At 42.9% G+C, this 21,474-nt stretch overlaps 2 protein-coding genes across 5 annotated transcripts; one reads left to right on the forward strand and one right to left on the reverse strand.

Annotated features, from left to right (window-relative positions):
• The first annotated feature begins 334 nt into the window (after positions 1–334).
• Positions 335–4,698, forward strand: LOC127344375 (WD repeat-containing protein ATCSA-1). Of its 3 annotated transcripts, none has more exons than XM_051370635.2 (10): positions 335–532; positions 1,582–1,938; positions 2,133–2,390; positions 2,494–2,653; positions 2,734–2,909; positions 3,436–3,673; positions 3,810–3,964; positions 4,042–4,131; positions 4,212–4,283; positions 4,408–4,698. In XM_051370635.2, exons 2-10 carry the CDS (start codon positions 1,786–1,788, stop codon positions 4,465–4,467), a joined length of 1,362 nt encoding a protein of 453 aa, XP_051226595.1. In that variant the 5' UTR covers positions 335–532; positions 1,582–1,785; the 3' UTR covers positions 4,468–4,698. The 3 variants fall into 3 exon arrangements, with proteins under 3 accessions (XP_051226595.1, XP_051226596.1, XP_051226597.1); XM_051370636.2 differs by having other exon boundaries at positions 337–532; positions 3,439–3,673; XM_051370637.2 differs by lacking the exon at positions 335–532 and having other exon boundaries at positions 1,661–1,938; positions 2,146–2,390.
• A 2,385-nt stretch (positions 4,699–7,083) lies between these two features.
• LOC127344374 (uncharacterized) lies at positions 7,084–21,406 on the reverse strand. Of its 2 annotated transcripts, XR_007877946.2 has the most exons (16): positions 21,137–21,406; positions 20,494–20,626; positions 20,332–20,372; positions 19,609–19,702; positions 17,709–19,039; positions 17,505–17,636; positions 17,314–17,383; positions 17,163–17,202; positions 16,901–16,973; positions 16,763–16,825; positions 16,027–16,104; positions 8,714–8,886; positions 8,201–8,247; positions 7,895–8,099; positions 7,525–7,819; positions 7,084–7,433 (listed from the first exon to the last, which is right to left on the reverse strand). XR_007877946.2 is itself a non-coding variant. In XM_051370634.2 (15 exons), the coding sequence occupies exons 1-15, from the start codon at positions 21,325–21,327 to the stop codon at positions 7,575–7,577; spliced, it is 2,916 nt and encodes a 971-aa protein (XP_051226594.1). In that variant the 5' UTR covers positions 21,328–21,406; the 3' UTR covers positions 7,084–7,574. The 2 variants fall into 2 exon arrangements, 1 of the variants encoding a protein (XP_051226594.1); XM_051370634.2 differs by having other exon boundaries at positions 7,084–7,819.
• Positions 21,407–21,474: the final 68 nt, after the last annotated feature.

Genomic DNA, 21,474 nt, shown 5'->3' on the forward strand with positions numbered 1-21,474 from the left:
CTTTCGCTTCGTCCGGAGTCCCCGAGCGCTCCCCGGAGGGCCGGGGATGACCTGGGTTCGCCGGACGGATGAAAGCTTAAATCCAGGCAAAAACATGGTTCCGGACGTGCGACGGGACCGTTTCATCCATCCGGATGAAAAAAAGGTCATGGGGTCTTTCCGGAAAGACGACTGAAGATGCTCTAACCGAGCGAGGACTTGTTCGTTTCATCCCACCCCTGCCGGTATTGGGCTGAAATCCCCGTGGGTGTTGAATCCTGGCCTTCTCTTATGACACGTTCGGTTAACCCCGGACGGAATCCCACCCCGGCCCAATTCCGCTCCATTTTTCGCAGGGAAAAAAAACTCGTCTCTTACCCCGTGGAACGGAAAGCTCCCCGAGTCGCCTCCTCTCTCGCCCGACCTTTCTCTCGAGCGCGATTTGCCGGCGGCGACAGAGCTCGGCGGCGCTCGTGAGATAGACCCCATCTCTGTGCAACCTCGGCGAGACGTCACCTCCGGCGTCCTCTCCACTTCCGGCTGATTCTCATTGGTAAGCGCCTACTTTTCCCCATCCTCCCACAGTTTTAGGGTTGGGCATGTTCAGTAACACTTTCTAGGGTTGGGTTCTTGGTGGTGCGATAGCAGAGCGCGTTCGTGTTAACTCTTCTTCCCAAGTTGCAACTTGGGCTGATGTTGGTTGTTGGTTGGGACTTGGGACACCGTGCATTCCTTTCCTGTTAATTACACGGAACCCCTAAATAAATTCTAGTGGTTGACTTTTGTCAAAGTGTAATTGAGTGTTGAGGCACGCAATCTATTGCTGCTGGGTTGGCAGTTCTAATTGATACCCTGGATTCTGGGGGCCTTCTGTGGAGAGGCTTGCGTACCTGGACTGATGACGGTTTCTGAATTTGCTTGCAAACATCTTTAAAATAACCTACATCTTACTAGCAACTGTGTTCTACTTGATGGTGGTTCAGGATGCTTGCAATTTCCTTTCTTGATGTGAATTTCAGAATTATCCATAGTTCTATACATCTGCCTAGTTCGTTTATAATACATAATAATTTCCTCAACTTGTGATAGCTTCATTGAGTTCTGCCTGCGGTATCCTGGGTTGGTGATAATGTTCAGTAAAGTGCCATCTTTGTAACTAAAATGGTATGTCCATTGGTAAAGCACATCATAATTTGAACCTACTGTTATGTTTTATTTTGCTATCTTCTAGATTATATTTTATTTTATCCAGATGCCATTTTTTTCTTCCAAATATTCAATAAAATGTCAAATTCATTCCAAGCATATAGATATTTCCATCCCATCTCAACACAAAACTTGCGGTTGGGATCCTGCATCATACTCCACACAACATGTGTCTGTTATGCTATTTTCAGAATATATGTTTTGTTTTACTCTGAAGCCGTTTGTTTTCTCCCTAAGATGTTAGATTCCATATCAGGCTTAATAAATATAGAGTTTGCATTCAATCAGGAGGGAAATTATCTTCCTTTTAAGCTTGTGATGTCTATTCCACAAGTGCCAACTCATGTATATGTACCTTCTTTTTCTAATCCCGTGTTGTCAATTTCAATTCATCAGGATTGGCCCCCCTGTAACCGAACGAGGCCCGATGGATTTAATGGATGCTCGGAAGCGCAGCAAATGAGTCCTCCTAGCTCACCGGTCAGCGCATCAACCGCCCGATTCGCGCCGCGCAGCTCCGCCTAGCTCTTCCCGCCCCAACTCCCGTCGCCGTTCGCCGCCGCAGCAGAGAGCCTACACGCCGCGCCGTGCCCGAGTTGGATGTGGTTGGAGGAGGTGAGAAGAAGGGAACGCGGGGAGCTGCGCGTGCGGCGCTTCAAGGCGCTCGCCCGGTCGCGCCGCGCCGCCTCGCTCGCGCTCTCCAACCGCAAGGAGATCGCCACCCCGCACCACGGCGCCGTCAACTCCCTCCAGGTCCCCTTCTTCCCCCATCTCGCTCTCCCCCCAATCGCCCGCTCCCCCTTTTTTTTTACCCCGTCGCCCACCTGCCGCTTCCGCATCCATATTGCGTTGCGTGCTAAATCCGTCGAGAAAACAGATCCAACTGTCGTGCGATTGCGTGAGTAGATAGAACGTCGCCGGTGTTCGTAATTTGACAGTATGGCCAGGTTGATTTGACAGAGGGGAGGTACCTGCTCTCGGGGGCGTCGGATGGGTCGGCCGCTGTCTTCGATTTGAACAACGCGACGGAATACGAAGCCGGGTTCATTGCCAAGCACAGGAACATCCTGCTCGTCGACAGGCAGCACGAGCATGGCCACAAGTTCGTCGTCTCAGCGGCCATCTGGTACCCCGTGGACACCGGCCTCTTCGTTACAGCGTCCTTCGATACCTATGTCAAAGTGTGGGACACCAACTCGACTCAGGTATGTGCAGCTCGCTCTGTCCATTGTTGATCTTACTAATAGTTTGTCTCGTTGAGGTGTGATTCTGATGTTCTGGTGGTCTTTTGTGCTTTCTTTTCCCTAGGTAGTCATGGATTTTAAGATGCCTGGAAAGGTCTACAGCGCCGCGATGTCTCCGATCGCGACAACGCATATGCTCATCGCGACAGGAAGTGCGGATGTTCAGGTCCGTTTGTGTGATATTGCTTCTGGAGCCTTTACCCACACGTTGTCAGGTCATCATGGTTAGTTTCTTCATGCTACTGTAACGATGATGGAAACATTCTTGTTTTGTTCGTATGCTTATCCTCATCAATCATCTCAGATGGTATCATGTCTTTGGAGTGGTCTACCTCCAGCGAGTGGATCTTGATGAGTGGTGGCTGCGATGGGGCTATACGATTTTGGGACATAAGACGAGCAGGATGCTTCCTTGTCCTCGATCAGTTACGGTCTCAGCAAGGAAGACGACCTCCTTTTCTTGATAGCGCCATGGAGAAAGTATGCTTGCTGGTCACCGACTACTTCTTATCTGCTTTCGCGGGTTTGATTATTTCCTAAGATTGTTTGCTCACAGGCCTAAAACAGAACGGCCTACTATTTTCTGCCTACAATTCCGAAACTATTAGCATTCAAGTAGGAGTGGTTTTTTCCGGCAAAATTAAAGAGTAGAAGTGGATTTCGGGTATATATTCATGTCCTAGGCCTCTTTCACTGTATTAGTCTCATCATATATAGATGGTATGGATCAGTACAGTGCTATAGTGCTTGAAGGATAGGGTTTGCATTACATTGCTAAATAGTTCGTATTGTTAATGACACAAGGTTCCTTTCTGTTGCTGAAACTGCGATTGTTGTGTCCTAAAAATGGTTGATGCCATGCAATACATTGGTAGATAATCAATGTTGACAAGGTTCCTTCCTGTTGTTGATTGTTGCATCCTAAACATGGTTGATGCCATGCAAGTATAAGCCTTCCTGTGCTAGTTGACATATTCAATGTATAAACTCTCCTTTTCTTTTTAAGCAGGATCAGAAGAACTTAACATCTTCACCTTCTTCAAAGAGTAACTCAGTTCAGCAGAGGACAGGCAGTCGTAAGAAGCATTCGAAAGCACTACACAAAAGTCAAACTCTGATACGTGGACATACACAACAGAGAGTACATCCGGGTATGTCATCCAGTCAAAATCGTACAACAGCTCACTATGGTGCTGTTACAGGGTTAAAAACAACTACAGATGGGATGCACCTTCTTAGCTCAGGTTGAGTAAATTTGTTCTCTGTTATTTAAAAAAAAAAAATTGCTGCTTGTTGCTATGCCTGAAATTAGCATGCAGCGCACTGATGACTGTTTAAGCATAAATCTGTTATTTAGAAGAGGTTGTCGTTTCTCTTCAGGATCCGATTCTCGATTAAGGATATGGGATGTTGATTCAGGCTGCAATACTTTGGTCAATTTTGAAGCCATGCGATTGCATGCTGGCAAGCCACTACAATTAGCTGTCACTGATGATCCATCACTTGTATTTGTTCCATGCATGGGTAGCATCAAGGTATGTTATTTCTCTTAACTTGTGGGCTTTTTATGTCTGCATTCTGATGTTCACATTGTATTGTTATACTTGCTTAGGCATACAATATGTGGTCTGGTACGACATTTCAAACATTCCGTGGGCATTATGACCATGTGAATTGCTGCTACTATAACTCACAAGACCAAGTAAGTTTTTTCTTCTGTTGTCCTCTGTTAAGCTTTAGGGTTTGAACACATATTCTGCTTCTAAGTATTCAAGAATGCAGGAACTCTATACTGGTAGCAATGATAGACAAATTCTTGTGTGGTCTCCTGCAACTCCCGCTTTGACTGAAATGGTATACTATCCATCTATCGGCATCACTCAATTTTGTTAGATTTTTCTCAACGGCGGTGTGAGTAGGAATATGGTGTAAACTATTTCGTGTAAATCTGATAATTGACACAATGAAATATCTGTAGGAGGATGATGACAAGCGGCAAGAGGGCTTTGCAGCTGATGAAGATAACTGGAGTGACTGAGAACCTAATGAGTTGACCATGTGTATACTTTTTTTTTTTATAAAGGATCATGTGTATACTAGATTCTAACAATATTGACACGAGGCATGCTAAGTGTTAATAAGTCAGGATTCTTATTTAGTGTTACTCTAAAACTTCAGTCACACGTCAAATTTTGGTGTTGGGTTACTGTACTCAGAGGATATTGTACATTATAGTTTAAGTTCTTATAGTTCATCAAAACTTCAGTCACATGTCATCTCAAAATGAAATAAGTATTCTGTATGGTTCACCCAAGCGCCCCAACTGTTATGCTGTTGAAGCCCAATATTATGTTCAACCTAAAAGGACTTGAAAGTTGAAAACCACAAAAGCTGGCCCAAAACATGGTTTCGATTTTATTCATAAATAATACATTACAGTTAAACATATACACACTAGCGATATCTCTATCTCTCTATTTGTTAACATTATCTCCATGCGCCTTCCAAGACTAAAGAAGTGAAGAAAAGCATTGAAGTAATTGATTAACTTTATTGTTGATATTGCACTTACCTCGTGCTTGTAAATGAAGTTGGATTGATATGTCAGCTTTATATATCTAATCGTTTTGCAAGTAGCAGGCAAAGCAAATCTTTGTTTTACTTATCTTTCTTGACGACATGGATTACGATGAAACTTTCAACGATAGTGTTAGGTAACACAACCCGAACCGGTGCCAGCAGGCTGCCTAAATCAAATAGTAAGCACAACTGTTCCGCATAGACTTCTTATTATAAAGATGATACATTCAGTAGTATCTTTACATAGGCTGACAACAGATCATGGACATCTTTGAATTTGAATATTTTCTGATCTATAATAACACCGTAGTAGAGACTTTGTTTCTCGAGCATCATTGCACATTTTTTTGTCCTTCAAACAAAACAATTATCCAGTTCAGTGAGCCCACAACATATTGCAGTTTCTTTTTCTTGTATCACGCCAGTAATGATGGGAAAGGAGAGTATAACAGCAATGGCACACCTTAATCTGGTATTGTATCTGTTAGACATGATCCAGGAAATCATGCTGGTTGACGCCACGGATGTGTGCCAGTTTTGGGTTTGATTGGCTTTCGTCTGGCATTTAAAAGACAATTTGATTTTTCTGAAGCATCCAGAATGTCTTCCTGTACACCTAGCCGAAGCAGATGCTAGGATCATCTTCATACGAGTCGAATCCAACCTGTAAACCAGCAACGGCTGTTTAATATATATGGTGTGTAGAATACACTGGTACAAGTTAGGATCGTATAGAGCAGGGAAGAATCTATATTCTGCCTGGACTGTGGTAGAACAAGTATTATATCTATGATACCACTTTAACTGTCAGCCATAACAGTGTGATGACTGATGTACACTGGCTAACAATGTGATACACTACGAGGCTTCAGCCTCTTAACAGCATACAGCAGCAAAATAATCAGAAGGAGCAACCTGGGAATAACGGTACAAAGCATTTCCCGTCCTCTTCACGTCATGAGATTCCTTGGTGGCACTGAAGTTGTGGAATCTGGCTGACTGTGCTTCCATAATAGCCCTTGGAGTCTGCTCAATTAATGGATTTTCTTTCATATCACCAGCCCTAACACTAGGATGTCGATTACTACTGTACTTTGAAATGGAAGGTACTGAAGAAATTGCCAATCTCTTGCTTATCTCTTGCTGCATTGATAATTCTTTTTCCCTTAGCCTACACTCTGCTGCGATGTGGCATGAACCTTTGATGTGCATCTTTTCATTTAAAACGCAATGAAAATCAAATAGCAGGTGGTAGCGATTCACAACGTTCGATGAGATGAACCAGAAAAGAGGTGCATACTGCTCCTACGTTTCTGATTGCAAAATATACTTTCTAAGGAACACTAAAAAAGGAGGAAATCTAAGTATCAACTTATCACTCAATTCCTTTGCATATGGGGAAGAGAAGCTCCGCAGGAATTCATTTAGATGTGGAAAAAAGGTTCACTCCTTTCAGCTTGATCTGACTCCTGGCAATTTAACTTGGGTGATGGAATGCTAATGGGGAGTTCTCTGCCATATTTGTGTATAGTTAACATTTTGTTGGGCAAATTGCACTTGATTTCTGCTTTATTATGTGGAATAACTTCGCCCCCTCAAATAACGTTGCTCATGGTTTATGCCAACTTAGTCCTAATGTGTCGTGGAGTGTTACAAGGTGCGGTGCCGACCTGCGTGTCGAAAGCAGCCTTGGATGATTGTAATTCAAACAATGTTTTCTGATTAATACACAACACATTTTTAAAAAGAAAAAAACTTCGCCCCCTTAAATGACGAGACTTCTTTGCTTGGGCTCAAACTGCGGACAACCTCACCAAGAAGTGATGACCTTGCTGCCCCATTTGCCAATTCTCCTTTGTTCATGCTAAAGCATTGCTATTATACACAGATATGCTGAAACTCCTGAGGGGAACAACAGTGAAGTGCACAACCTCATTGCTATTATTATTTTATATCAGGCATATGTCAAACTAGCAGAAACAGGGTTGCCAAAGTGGTGTTCTAAAAAGCTCCTCAGTAAGAATTTCAAAATCATGATGCAAACATGAATCAACGAGGCAACATGGCTTGCAGCTTTCAGACCAAGAGCAATGGCTCATGGTTTCTATTATTCTTCTATTGCATATTTCAATCAACATTTTTTCTATTTGTCCATATTACAATTGGTGGGACATTATTCAGTTTGTTTGACTGCATCAACAATATACATGTACATCTGTTACAGCCTTAGAGGGTAAAAAAGGTGAAAGAATCAGTCAGCTATAACCACACCAGATTGAGAAAAGTTGGGGCTAGCCCCAATATACACCTATTACAGACTGATGCTCCTAATTGAGTTGCTGAGCTGATAATGTGCAGGATCTTGTAGCTCAAATTGTCTGAACTTCGAGTTGTTCAGGCATTACTGAGGAGAGAACACCAGCACTCCAGCAACCAGTTTCAGGAGAAAAGAATCAGTATATTCCTGCAAGTAACAGCAGATGCCGCAACAGCTTATTGTGTAGGTGGTGTATACCTATGGATTCTCCAGGCTTGTGGCGAAAATTCCCCACTTATGATTGCCTATTAGATCCTCTGGCATCGAATAATGCCTGAGGCGCCTCCGTAGCATAGCCATTTCTCACTACCTTTATTCATGTTCCATCTCAATCGATGCAGTGCTACAGATTTGGGAGGGAAGACCTCAACGTTTTGAGGGCATTCATTAACTGCGCCGTTGCATATGCCACCACTTTCTTGTATTTGAGGATCAACTAAAACCAACGCTTTACTTTCTTGTTGGCCCTCTCTGAGTTCTGGATCTACGTATTCTGCAGGGTGGTTGAGCGGGCATGTCAGGCACTAAGCCAATGGTGCAAGTTTCAACAAAATGGAGAGAGTTTTACCTGAGTTGGTGATAGTTTGTAGCTTCTCTTTTTGTATATCTTGCGCTTTTGGACCCTTCTTTGCAACCAGAGGAACATTTGGTAAAGGAGAGTGTTGCAACACATCACCAATTTTAATGACGGTTCCCTCTTCTGCTAATGAACCACAAAGGAAATAAGGTACACGGTTCCTCCCAGGTTCCTTCTCCCAGAATCTCGAAGTAAGCTACACATGTGCAATATTTGCTTAGCGTGGCACAGAGATTCTGAATGACAAGCACAAATAGACAGTGATCTTGGTTATTGACTACAGGCTAGTGAGTCTACCTGGAAGCGCACAGCAGTACCATCTGCCCCGCAATAAGCTGCATAACCTGTATATAAGCAAAGATTTGCAAATTTAAGGATCATAGCGATTTTATGTGCTTAAGTTTGATATATTTACGAGAAACTACTAATTCTCTCTTCTATATAGAGATTTATTGAATAACATTAATATTAAGTATCCATGATGTAGGAGAATATTACTAATAATATAATAATAAAATAGCAATAAAAAGACAATCAAGTTTTCAAAACAGGATCTTATCAAAGATGAATATTACTAAAATAATAAACTATTTAATTATTAGTATATATGGTGAATAGCATAAATCTTTATATTCATTTATTTACAAGTGTGTGAGGACCTCCCATATTGTGCTTCCAGACTCGAAATAGTTTCTTCATTTTTTTAACAGGGTACAACCCAGGACTTCTTATTAGAAAACTTGTAAGTTGTAACTCATAGTGCTCAGGGTGGATATTGACTATGATTAGGCATGGTTCTGGAAAAAGTACCAGTGGTTTCTGAGACATGGACATTCCATATCAAATGTTCTGACAACTGGTAAGTAGAAACGCCCTGAGTTTTAGTCCCAGCGAAAGGCCTTCCGGTGACTGGAACATCATTGGCAATTCTGGATAAGCTGAGAAACTTCAATGTGCCATCTTCCAATGAGATGACAATACCTCTGAACATGAAACATAGTAACAGTTAACATAGAATCATGTGAAAGAAGATTGCTGGTCAAGCTTAACATCATTTATAACCTGCCCATAAAAAGTAGAGGTAATCATGGACAAATATGTTGGTTAATCTAGCATGTCAGTCAATAAGTGTCAAGTTCAGTTAGCAGTGTCGATTTCCATCAGTCTAGTTTTCAGTTAGAGTTTCAGCTATTTGCTAGGAACAAATAGGCTAGGAAGTAGTCATTTATTTTTGATCCGATCCTTGCGATGTAAACCCGGTTGCTCGGTCGTGGGATGGCACGTCCGTTGTGAGCATCGTGTGAGCAGGCACTCACACGATCGTTGCTTTGCTGAATAAAAGGAGAAAGAAAGACAGAAGTTGTAGGTAGTACACAGCACCAAAACCCCGTCTTTGTCTCCTCTCTGTTTTGCACTAGTTCCTGAGAGAGATCGAGAGAGAAGACAGGCTACAAAGTACAAAATAAAATAAATAGAATATCATGTTGGATAGCAAGTTATATTTAGCCATTCTTCAATGTTAATTCTCACCAAACATTGCAAGCCACATGAATCCTGCATGTTTTGTTTAGGGTAAGCCAAAGGATAGGTCTTGGATCCATGTCTTGCCTATATCCCTCATGGGTTTATATAGAAAGTGGAAACTACCATATCCTACGACTTTAAACCAAACAGTTTTGACAAAATGAAAGGGACTAGACGTTTGATTTTTAAATATGCAAAATGATGTAGAGTTTGACCATCCAAATATTTTGTCAGTTCTGCACGTTTAAGGAATTATTACCAGCCAGCGTAAAACTTGTATTGGTAGTGGTAGTGAGCCAGACCCGGTCCACCGACCACTCGACCAGCTCCCACCCATCCTATCCATCTGTTCTCCCATCTACCCCAGAGGCAGGCTAGGGTTCACGGCGGCCGCCTCGACTACTCCCGTCTTTGCCTTCATCCACCAACGGAGTCCATCCTGGAGGAGGCTGACTTAGTAGGAGCGGCTGGCGGGCATGGAGGTTGTGTCACGGCGGCAGACGTCGGCGCCGGGCAGAGACAGTAGGGGCGGTCGCGTCGCAGATCTTCCGCGCGTGAAGGCGAGGGGAGGGGGCATTGATAGCGCCGCTCCCAGGTTGGAAAAGCCTTAGCCGTCGTAGCCACCCTCACCTTGCTGGTCTCCTCTTCCCTGTCCGTCACCTCAGGCCTTGGCCTGGACCTCTATCCCGCACCCTCGCCAGAGCACGGGGTGGCGCCATTGCAGCAGAGCCAAGGACGTTCACTCTCCTCTCCGCTAAAACCAGTGACGGCGAAGCTCGAGTTGTGGCACCTCCAGTTTCCAAGATCCCCAAAATCGTGCACCTAGCTGTGGAGAAAGAGGCGTGGAAGAGCAGCCAACGGTCTGAGCTGAGCAGGGACACTCCGTGGCTTGCTACCTGCGGTCTGAGGAAAAAGAAATCGTGGCTACGATCACACCAGCTGCCACCACCCACTGGAGCAACCGCAGGATGACCAAGAATCTAATGGTGCTCCTCTTCCACCAGTGTTCACCATCTGTTGCTGCCCCTGTCGCCGCTCTCGGATCCGTCCCTTCATGCACATGCCTGATGCATCTCCACAGTGGTTTGCCTCCTTTCTCATTTTGCTTTGTTCCACCTTCATTTACTATGTACGCATTTGCCTCTTTGTTTCATTTCTGATCTTCCAGAGGTGTGACAGTGTAGATTTTGCCAAGTTCTAGCTGTATCAGTGCATATAAACTATTGGGTTCATATAAACAGCAGCTGTACTATTGTTTTTTGTAAAATCAGTGCATATAAACAGCAGCTGTATAATTGTTTTTGTAAAATCTCTTCAAAGTATTCTTCAGAGCATGTAATATTTTCCGGAAATGCATTTGTACACGCACAGATGGGTACCCGAGCTATCTGTAATGCTATTCATTGCCTGGTGATTCAGAATCTCTGTAAAGCTACCAGTTGATAGGAAGTGTCTCTCTGTAAAGCTATTCATTGCCATGTCTCTCTGTAAAGCTATTCATTGTTGTGTCTCTCTGTAGCTGCATGTAGGCACTCTCTCTCTTGTCTCCTCTGTAGCTGCATGTTGCCATGTAGGCACTCTCTCTTGTCTCTCTCACCAAGCTCGCTCTCTACCGTCCGGCGATCCCAGGCACAAGCCACCATCTGCGATCTCATGTCCGAAGACGGGGCATGCGTGCGTGTCGTCGCTCTCAACATGTCCCGGCCGGAGGTCACCGGAGATATGCCTGCGTGCGTGTCGACGAGTCCATGCTCAGGTCCATGGCCGCCGCCAGCCCCGGGGTGGTCTGGTCTTGTTCGAGAGAGATAGAAAGAGAGTTGCCTAGGCAGAGAGGCTGTAACATCCCAACCTTGTCTTTATGAATAAATGAGTGTTCATGTGCATCTCATGCATATAGTTTGCATTTGAGTAAATTTTGCATCAAAGTTTAATAATTTCAATTATGCAAATCTCTCTTTGTTTCTTCTCCATTCAAAATCTCTCAAGATTTTATAAATTAGACAACATGGCATTGTTGTTATTAAATAAGTCCATGTGTGTTTAATACATTCTCTGGAAGTTTGAGTTTTCAAACCAAATTCAAACAGATTCAAATTTGAATTGAATTGGAGAAATAGAAAAAGGAAAAAAAGGAAAAAAAATAGAGGGAGAGCTCTCTCTTCTCTCTTCCTTGGGCTTAGCCCACCTCTCCTCTCTCTGGCCGTAGCCCAAGTCGGCCCAGCCAACAGCCTCACCAGCCCAGCAACTCCTGCAGGGGGGTTTTTGCAAAAAACCCTTCTTCCCCGCGGAGCCAAGCTGCTGGCTGGCAGCACGCCGGCCACCCGATGGCCTGGCCGGCCCAGATCCTCTCCGCCGCCCCCCGGCGGGTATAAAGGCGCGCCGCCGCCGCCCCGAACCCTAGCCCTGCTTTTTCCCCTTCCCCATAGTCTCCTACGCCCAAGAAACCCTAACCCTAACTTGCAGGGACGGCCGGCCTCCGCTCAAATTCGTCGCCGGCGAAGCTCCTCCGGCGCCGTCGACCTCCCCATCTTGCCCGCGGTGAGCTGCTGCACCTGCTGGTGCCCTCGCCTCGCTCCCTCCCCCTCTCTAGCGCCGCCGCGCCATGTCACTGCCCCGGCCGCCGCTTGAGCTCGCCGCCGGCCAAGCTCCGATGGCCAATAGCGGGCGGCGCCGCTACCAAACGGTCGCCCACGTCGTGCCGCGCCGTTTGCCCCTAGCGCGCGCCCCTGCAACCCGCCCAATCGCCGGATTGCAATCCGACCGAGCCCCTATGTGAGCTCATGGCCATGCTGAAGTCAGCATGACGCCATAAATATCTTTTACATTTTTTTCTCTATTTTCAGTAAATCTTTTCTGTAATTCTTTAAATAGAAAATAATATGACATGTGGGTCCCCTGGTCAGGATTTTAATAATTTCATAAATGTTTAGAAAAGAATAAAATTATGACATGTGGGTCCAACTTTTATTATTTTTATATAATTTTCAGAAATTGTTTTAAAATGAATTAAACTTTGGAAATTCATAATTAATTCATTTTAAATCAGAAAAATGCAAATAATATATCAAAATGACCAGAAAAACATTTCCTAATTGTTTATCCATGTTTCATACATGCTTGAACCAATTAATTATGAGCCCTAGTAGAAACCCTAAATCGACCCCTCTCATGTGCCGGAGTCGATGCCGAACCCCTCTTTTTCAGTCGATGCACCTAGGATTTAACCGAATCCCTTTAATATGACATGTCATCATATTGTATGTGCATTGCATTATACCATGTCTTGATTGTGCTCTTCCTTTCCGGTATTTGGTTCTTCTCGATAGGGACCGAACGCGAGCCTGAGATCAACGCCACCGAAGAGCAGCACCAGAAGAACGAGGGACAAGGCAAGCCCTAACCTGGTTCATATATGGTTTCAAAATGCTTTTACTTCCGGTTCTTACATATTGCATCCGCTTCAAATATGTTTTATCGGCAGTAGTAGATATCCTATGTGTGCATATTCCATCTTTGTAGCCCAAAGTTCCTGATCCACCGCTCCCAGCAAAACTAGGTTGAGCTTTGTTTGCATCGCTAGAGCCATATATATGATATGCTTAACCATGCTTAGCTGTTGAAGTCTGGTCCATCCGGTTGATGAATCAGAGCTACGAATGAACCTAGTTTGACAGGATGACGTGGTAAGATCAGTGATGATGTTAATAAACATGTTAAAGGCTTGGATGGGCCGCCACATGGGGATGTGGTGATTTGACTCGTTCTCGCCGATACTAGGACCTGAGTTCTTGCCTTTGGAACCAAGACTGAGCGTACAACCACACGGGGCCCATGGGAACCCCTTGGCCCGAACTTGCCTAGCTTACCCATGAGTCAATTAGTTTGCGAGTTCCATTTGCCATACGCATGGGGAAAAGGTGGAAAAGGTTTTCAAAGTGCATCATACAGGGCGTGGCCGGGGTGAAGGATGCTGGAGGCATTGAACTGGATCCCCTGCACACAATGACCGGGACCGCCTCGGAGAATGGCTACCTACGATGACGGAGCTCCCAAGTTAGTTTGACTCATGGAATAGGCGAAGTAAGGGAAAGGTTTTGGTCGACCACCCTCTGCCAGCACACCAAGGAAGTGTGTTAATCTATAGTGGCATTAAGAGTCGGTCGGCGCGTGTGGGTAAAGTTATACACCCCTGCAGGGTAAATCTTTTCGAAAAGCCGTGTCCACGGTTAAGGACGACTTGGGAAAGGACGTGATGATCATAGACAACTTGAACCTGATCGTAAAACTTGATATCTATGTGTGAATAGGGATCCCTTCTCAGGGTGTCGAGGGGGTGATCCTAGGTGATAGGTTCAGGTGATGATGAAGATTCGGTGGATTCAACATGATGATCTTAGAGCTAGAGTTGATATCGCTCTCTTACCCCTTTTGAAAATGGTCTGAATAGACGAGCTTCTGCTCCCTCCTGATTACAAAGCAAAACTGGCTTTCCGCAAAATAAGCTCCACATAAAGCCTCGCATACCCGCTTTGCTAAAAGGTTGTACTAAGTCTTGCTGAGTCCATGTACTCAGCCTTGCATGCTTTCTTTCAGAGGAAGTTCTTCCAACTGATGGTGGCTTCTACCTTGACATCGACGAGTAGTTTGGAGTTCCTCAGGCGGCAGCCTGAGACTTATGGGCTGGGACGTCGCCTTATGTTATGGCCTCTTAGGCCCTTTGCAGTCTTGTTATCTAGATAACATAATTTGCTTTCCGTTGCTTGTTGATTTGTGATCAGTGACCTCTGCGTGTAAAAAATTTGGATCTTAACTCTGCTAAGAGTTGTAATATATTTGCTTTCAGTCGTAGAGTCACTGTTGTGTTACCGATTCTCACCCTGTAGGCCCTAGAGATCTAGGTTAGGCTTATGCCAGATGTGATATCTGGGTTTGTCTAGCCCCGACCTCCGGGGTACCCACAGAGGCTATGGTGCTATGGCGTACAGTATGCGGGAGCTCGGTCAAAGGTACAAGATGAAGTGACTATAATAGTGGAAACAATCTAGGCTTTTGCAGCACGGATCTCCAACAGCAACGTATGGACATGATAGCATCCTTACCCATACTTGTGTGCACAAAATCCACTCTCAATATTTTCTCATATGTGATACTTGAGCCATAAACGCCTGAAATGTGTCTGCCGCTATAAACATGAGATTATCCTATTTAGCAGTATAGTTCAATGTTCTTGAAGTATAGTTCAAGAACATCTTATAGTTTTTAACATGAAATTATCCTATTTATAGTTTTTACATCTTAGGCTTTCCGATTTAGCAGTATAGTTCTACTATTTCAATGTTCTTGAAGTTACATTTAGCAGATTTGAATTGAGTCCAGTGTGTATGGGCATGAAATATTTACTGTATCAACTGGTTATTTGCAGTAAATGCCATTTTTTCAGGGAATGTAAATACCATATTCATCCCCACCCACTCAAAAAGGTAGAACCCAGAAATACCTGCTCTCTTCATTTCTACATCTCTCCCATAACATATACTCCCTCCGTCCGGTAATAGATGTCCAGTGGTTCGTCTAAATTTGGATGTATCTATAGCTAAAAAATGTCTAGATACATTCGAATTTAGATAAAAATTTTACATCTAAAAATGGACAGAGGTATTATATTCTTTCATATTGGCCAATAGACCATATGTACTGCTAATGTTCTTTCGTATAATATAAAGTCGTTAACCATTAAAGGGTTACAGAGCATTGGGGTCTCTAATCTAGCTTAAGAATATATCCTGCTTACTGGCAAAAATTATATAGGTGGTGATTTTTAATTTTTTCAATTAAAAATCAACTGAACAGCCTATTTGATTGCACTCGACAGAATACTCTCAACAATTTGTTTTACATAACCGTGGTTAAGATGTTAAAGCATGTTTTGTGCTCTCATACCAGAGTAAAGGAGATATGTGGTCACCTAAAAATAATAGAGACCTATCATGTGAAGTTTTTTTGTTCTCCAGAATGTGCCTATGCAAATCCGTTATACATTATAGTTCCTGGACAATGCTCTCACCGCGGACAACAATCGTGGTCACTGGTGGAAAGGTAAAGCAAGAGGAGCTAAACAAAGCCCGGACTGGTGACACTGAATATGATGAAAATCTGTAGACACCTTGTAAATTTCCATAGTGCTTCTTCATTTGCCGGCTCAACACTTTAGGTTTGATTGTATTCATGCTTCTCTGTCCAGTTCTTTCTTTTATTGAAAATCAAAACCTACCTATGTATTTGATTGATGATATTTGATTGCCTCGGAATGATTAGATTTGTTGACATGCTTCTGTAAGGCTCCGCGGATATTTGCTATCATGTGTACAGGGTTAAGCTTCAAAATTGAGTAAGGGAAAGTTCTAATACCCCAATAACATTTTTTTTTTGCATTAGTCGATACTTGATTATGTTAAGCAAGACATGCGTGCAATACTAACTAGTAGTGAAGGAAGCTGACTAACATTAGTGTCTGCAGGATTAATTTACTATGGGGGAATGGGACTTGTTACTACAAATAAAATTGGCATTTAATTGCTACAGATGGAACGAAATATTACCTTGCATCCTTCAACCAATGAAGACTTAAAACAGCCCTTGGGGCAGTACTTAGTTCCCACAGAGGACGGTATGGATCTCTGCAACAAACATTTTTTATGAAATGCATATCAGTATTTAAATATTGCAGCCATGCAAAAAATCATACTAGCAAAAAAGGTTGTAAATCCTCATATTGTTGTTTACTGAAAATACCTACTCAACTAGGGTTGTGCTAGTGCAAGGAAATTATGCTCTTTAAGAGTAGCCGCTGCACCTCGGTTACTTACTTTCACCTCAATGTTTTCATAAAACTTGATGACAGCGGTGGACTTTGGCAACTAAAAAGTGAGGTTTTCCCTTGAAAAACAGGCTATATTTGTTCATGTGAGGATAAAAGATTCAACAGATTAAACACACCTTTGTTTATTGACCCACAATTTATCATAGCAAAAAAGATTTTTATTGACCCAAAAAAATCATAGCAGAAAAGGTTGTAAATCCATAATCATATCAAAAAAAGATGCATGGTTCTCAAACTGCAAGTGCAGTCAATTTGTTTGGAAAAAAAATTGACAACTCCACTAAGTGGACTTCTTGAGTGAAATATTAACCAAAATGATAAGTTGTATTGACTATTGAGATAAGCCTCAGTACAACTACATATGCACAATATCATAAATGGCGTGGCAAAGAGAAATTTTCTCCGCAACAAAGATTTAAGTTACTGATCCCAGTTCCTAGTAGAGTTCATGCTACCTTAAATCCCAGAATTTTAGCCCATCCTCTCCAGCAGTGACAAAGGTATTTGTGTTTTCCTCACTGCCAAAATGATATGAAGTCAGAACTCAGTGTTTACCTTCTGGAATGAAACAGAAGTATAATACAACTTAGTACCTTACATATGGTGCCCATGAGAGGGCTCTGATGGGAACAGATTCAGCAGTGACACACATAAAAGGTTTTGAATCTATACATTAACCAGAACAGCCAGTTAATATAACACCCAAACGAAATAAATAAGAGATATGCAGTTTAGGCATTCCAATAGATTGCTTTTTAAAGATGTGAAGTAAGCAGTTCCTAAGTTAGACATGTCATCTGAATGCCACACTTGATAAAATCCTATGAAAAAGGAGGGTAACAAACCCTAAAATACCTTGTGATGACAAGTCTGTAGAGAACTTCCATAAAGCAACCTGGAACATCAGAATCCAGCCATGAAACATTCAGAATAGCATATTGTAACCCAACAGTACAGTTATCTTATCTAAACTAAAGAAATAATTTAATACAGCCAGAAAATATACCGTTCCGTCATGACATCCTGCGAGTATCATATCATGAGGAGAAGGCGACCAATCAACTGTCAAGGGAATGCTGTTTACCATTATAAAGAGGCAATGGCTTCAAAATGAAAATTCATGCTGACGAATTTAACAGAAATTTAAAATTTGCCATCTAGTTTTAATAGCAAAATGAAAAATAAAAGTTTAAATACCTCTGTCTGTTCCCGCACTTCACTTTAGCACATCTAAATACAGGCCGCAGCTTTAGAAAGCGAGGGTCGGTTCCATCCATTGAAGAAGAAGAATATATTTTCTGGATCATGCTTGGAGATGGAACTTCCCATCTGAGCAAAATAATGAGTAAGTACATAAGAAGCGGTGATATTAAAAAAGTGATGGCAAGAAGATTCACTCACACTTCAAGTGAGCCATTTCCCAACAGTATTGCAAGAAAACCCAAACTTGATTTCTGTTCCGACTGATTTGGTAAAGGAGGCTTCCATTTGATGTCCCAAGCAACTTTGCCATTATGAGCTAAACACAAGACGACCCTTGGTAGATGAATGCCATTTGGGATTGCAGAGACGTGCAAATTTTCTTCACAAGTAATTATATTACTATTGTTACTTGATTCTTTGACTGGAGCTATTTCTGTATCTTCCAATTCATCAATGATCTGGGCACTATTTCCAAAAGGAACAGCTACAATTTGATTGGGAGCCTCACTGTCATTCATTTCCATGACTTCACAGTTTACAACTGCACTTTTACATCCAGCCAAATCAGCCGCATTGGCCATGTCTTTACTTATAGATGACCCCAGTTGCTTGGGCTTCTCGACAGCAGACAAATGATTATTAGGCATGATAGACGTGGATGATCTCTCCATCTTCTGTATATCGCCACTACAAGCCAGCGAGAAAGTCTCACTTGAATCACATTTCTTCGTAGGTTGGCGTACACGCCTTCTGGTGTAGACAATTATTTGTTTCTTGCAATTATCAACTGAGGCCACATTGTCACTTCGTTTGGGAGTTGTCAGGTTGTTTTGTTCTGTGCCAATGTGGCCCGAATTGCAAGCTGAAACAGCTAAGCACGCCGTTTCACTTCCGGATTCAGGAATAGTGCCCAAAACATGCTTGCTGCTGATTCGGGGTGGATATTTCCGGGGCCTCCCCTTTTTTTTCTTTGGTTCTATACATACTAGAGCTCTAGACATATCTTTCAATTCAATTGCAGGCGAACACTTTGGGATTTTCCTAGGCCGACCCCTACCTTTTTTGGGGGTTGATTCACCAGGCTTCACAGTTGGTATGGCACAAGACAACGCAAGATCACCTGGAATAACTCCTGAAGTGACAAGAGGGTCAATAAAACTGTGATCTTGACTTGCGCTATTATCCGTTGAGTCTAACACTTTGGCAACTGACAGCGGATATTTTCTTGGTCTTCCTCTTGGTTTTTTCAGAATTGGTTCTGCGTGATCATCAGAAGTTGTCAATTTTATCTTTCTTGGTCTCCCTATTGGTTTTCGTGGAACTGAACTGTCAATGGAATTGCTCATGTCTGGTATTTTTCTAGGCCTTCCTCTACGATTGCTCTTAGTGTACGCAGCCATTGACTGATCAGTATGTGCCTCTTCAAAGGGTGCTACGAGACACCAAACTTGAATAATTCCTCTGCCAATCAGTGGCATACCAATTTTATGGTAAGAAGAACCAGGAGGATGAGCAGCAACGGCAAGATACTGCAACAGATAGAAGGTCATGATCAGCTATAAGTAACTCAGATGTTCTACTTATCTTTTTGTAAATCTAGTTAATTCTTGCAATTAAAAACCAGAAAAAGGACTAGTCATAGACACTGAAAAATAAGTGCAATAATGCAATGAGCCTCCATGCAAAGATCACTTGAGGGAAGTACTACAACAAATGTCTGGAGCGATATATATCTATATGCCAATAAAAAGTACACAGTCGAGTAAAAGGAATCAATATGACACTGACATGTGGGCTTAGGAGTTAGGACCCACATGTCATGCAAACAAAAGTCATTTTCTCATTGGGCGGTGACCAACACATTTCTCCAGATAGTCTTGCAAGGCAAACATTGGATAATAAGATGAAGATAAACTTTTTTTCAAGTCACGACTCACAACAAAAGAGATACTCCCTCCGATCCATCATAAGAGTCGGGGATTTAGTGCAAAGTTAGTACTCTGTACTAAATCCCCGACTCTTATTGTGGATCGGAGGGAGTAGTAGTTCATGATCAGAGGGAGTACTAGTTTATGATCATCAGTCAGTTGATCACAACCTCACAATTTACAGAAGAACAGGGCTTGTCGCACAACCTCGGGCACCAGTCCAATGACCATACATTTCCTCCAGCGAACAAAATGAAATCAGAGCTGCAACAATTAAGACATTTAATCACAGTTCAACCAAGATGGTTCTCTACAGACACATGGATAATGTAACAAAGAAAAGTGAATGCGGGTAGAAATACAAAAAGTTGAATTTAGCAGTGTATCCACGTAGAGTAGTTTATGGCACTACTGAACTTTCACTTTCAGTTATGGAATTTAGAAGGAAAAGAACAATGGTGCAGAATGCATATCGAACAACTCTCTTTTCATCAAACAAAACTATTTTAATTAATTTTGATAGTATATAAGTAGAAAGGGCACTGACCAAAGGTCTATTTGAGATCTTGTTATGTGTGACAAGGAAATTGTTGTACTGTGTCAGGAAAAATTCTTAACCACCAACAGCAAGAGAATAGGAACTGGTCTACTGACCAGTCCATGTGCAGCAACCTTTGAATGGTAAAGAGATGATGAAGAAATAGATAGCATAAGCAGGACTGTGGGATATCTTGCGTCATAACTTGAATACTCCAAATAACCAGAAGTGAGGAACCTAAATCATAATGTATCTCTCCACAACAATACTACAGTCTTTAACTACTTTGGGAAATTATGTAACAAAATAAGTAGATTCCATAAAGTTAAAGAAGTCTAGATTATAGAAATAATACCTGTCTGTATTATTATTCCTCCCATCTTCCAAGTGTGTGACCTGCATTGATTAGCACTTAGATGATCCAAGAAATCAGCTGGAAGCTTAAGCCCTCCAATGTTACAAGATGAAATTTAGGCTGATAAATTAGCGCCGACAATGAATGTTTAGTTTCACTAACCTGAGCCTGAGGAACAGATGCAGATGAGAACTGCGGTAAGGTTATCTCTTGTGTGTCATCTCTGGATGAAGTTGTTCTAGTGCCGTGAGTAAAACTAACACCCTTTGGCTCATAAGAGAAAAATCTCCATTCCCTGGGAAGATAATAGCATATCAAATCTCTAGCAGAATAGATTGTAAGGAGCCAAAAAAAATGAAAATAGGAAAGGACAGAGTAAAATATACCATCCTATAAATTCCTAACACCAAAAGCTCCAAGTTAACCAGTATATTCTAAATACACAGCATTGAACTAACTATTGAATTCTAGTTAACACTAACCGCAAGAAAGAAGTGGTACCAAAGCAATAACATGGCGACTAGAAATTTTTGTTTGTAATGATGTCATGAACTCAGAACTCCAAATTCATCCCGCACATACGACAGAGCAACCAAACCAGAGAGGTTTCCCGATTCAAACCTCCGAGATTACATGTACCCACATAAATATGCCCGGCAGCACGTGCAAAAGTTGAACCGATGAAGCAAGCATTAATATATTTTTTTCCGCCGTTAATTAAACGGCCTCCGCAACTGAAAATTACCAATTCTGCCTCGGGTGGTTGGGCAGCGGCGCAGAGCGAGCAAGGAGAGCGGGGTTTCACCTCAGGAACGTTATGGAGGAGGCGAGCCTCCCTACTTCGGCGTCGGGGAAACTCGGCTCGGGGTCGCCGGCGGCGAGCTCCGAGATGGCGCGCACCGCGCTGGAGAAGTCCTCCGGCGATTCGTCGAACAGGCAGACCTCGACGCCGGTGTTACCCTTGTCGCGTTCGTGCGGGGCCGGCGGCGCGGCCATCGCCGGCGAGGGGGGACGGCAGCGAGCTGCAGCAGGAGGAGCTGTGTTAGGGCTTGGAGCCGCGGGAACAGAGGGTACCTGGCGAGATGGGCCTGGTTATTATATGGCGGCGTGGGCAGCGTGGGCTGGTTTATGTGTTAGTTAGAT

Source organism: Lolium perenne, chromosome 3, assembly GCF_019359855.2.
Source record: "Lolium perenne isolate Kyuss_39 chromosome 3, Kyuss_2.0, whole genome shotgun sequence".
In the NCBI taxonomy this organism is placed as follows: Eukaryota; Viridiplantae; Streptophyta; class Magnoliopsida; order Poales; family Poaceae; genus Lolium; species Lolium perenne.

Bases quoted from the DNA above. Each gene is read 5' to 3' on its own strand.
- LOC127344375 (XM_051370635.2), top strand. From the start codon at position 1,786: ATGTGGTTGGAGGAGGTGAGAAGAAGGGAACGCGGGGAGCTGCGCGTG. The intron at 3,674-3,809 runs GTTGAGTAAATT...GTTTCTCTTCAG, and splicing joins GATGCACCTTCTTAGCTCAG to GATCCGATTCTCGATTAAGG. The intron at 4,284-4,407 runs GTATACTATCCA...AAATATCTGTAG, and splicing joins CTCCCGCTTTGACTGAAATG to GAGGATGATGACAAGCGGCA.
- LOC127344374 (XM_051370634.2), bottom strand. From the start codon at position 21,327: ATGGCCGCGCCGCCGGCCCCGCACGAACGCGACAAGGGTAACACCGGC. The intron at 8,100-8,200 runs GTAGACTCACTA...GCACATGTGTAG, and splicing joins GTACTGCTGTGCGCTTCCAG to CTTACTTCGAGATTCTGGGA. The intron at 7,820-7,894 runs GTAAAACTCTCT...ACCACCCTGCAG, and splicing joins ACAAACTATCACCAACTCAG to AATACGTAGATCCAGAACTC.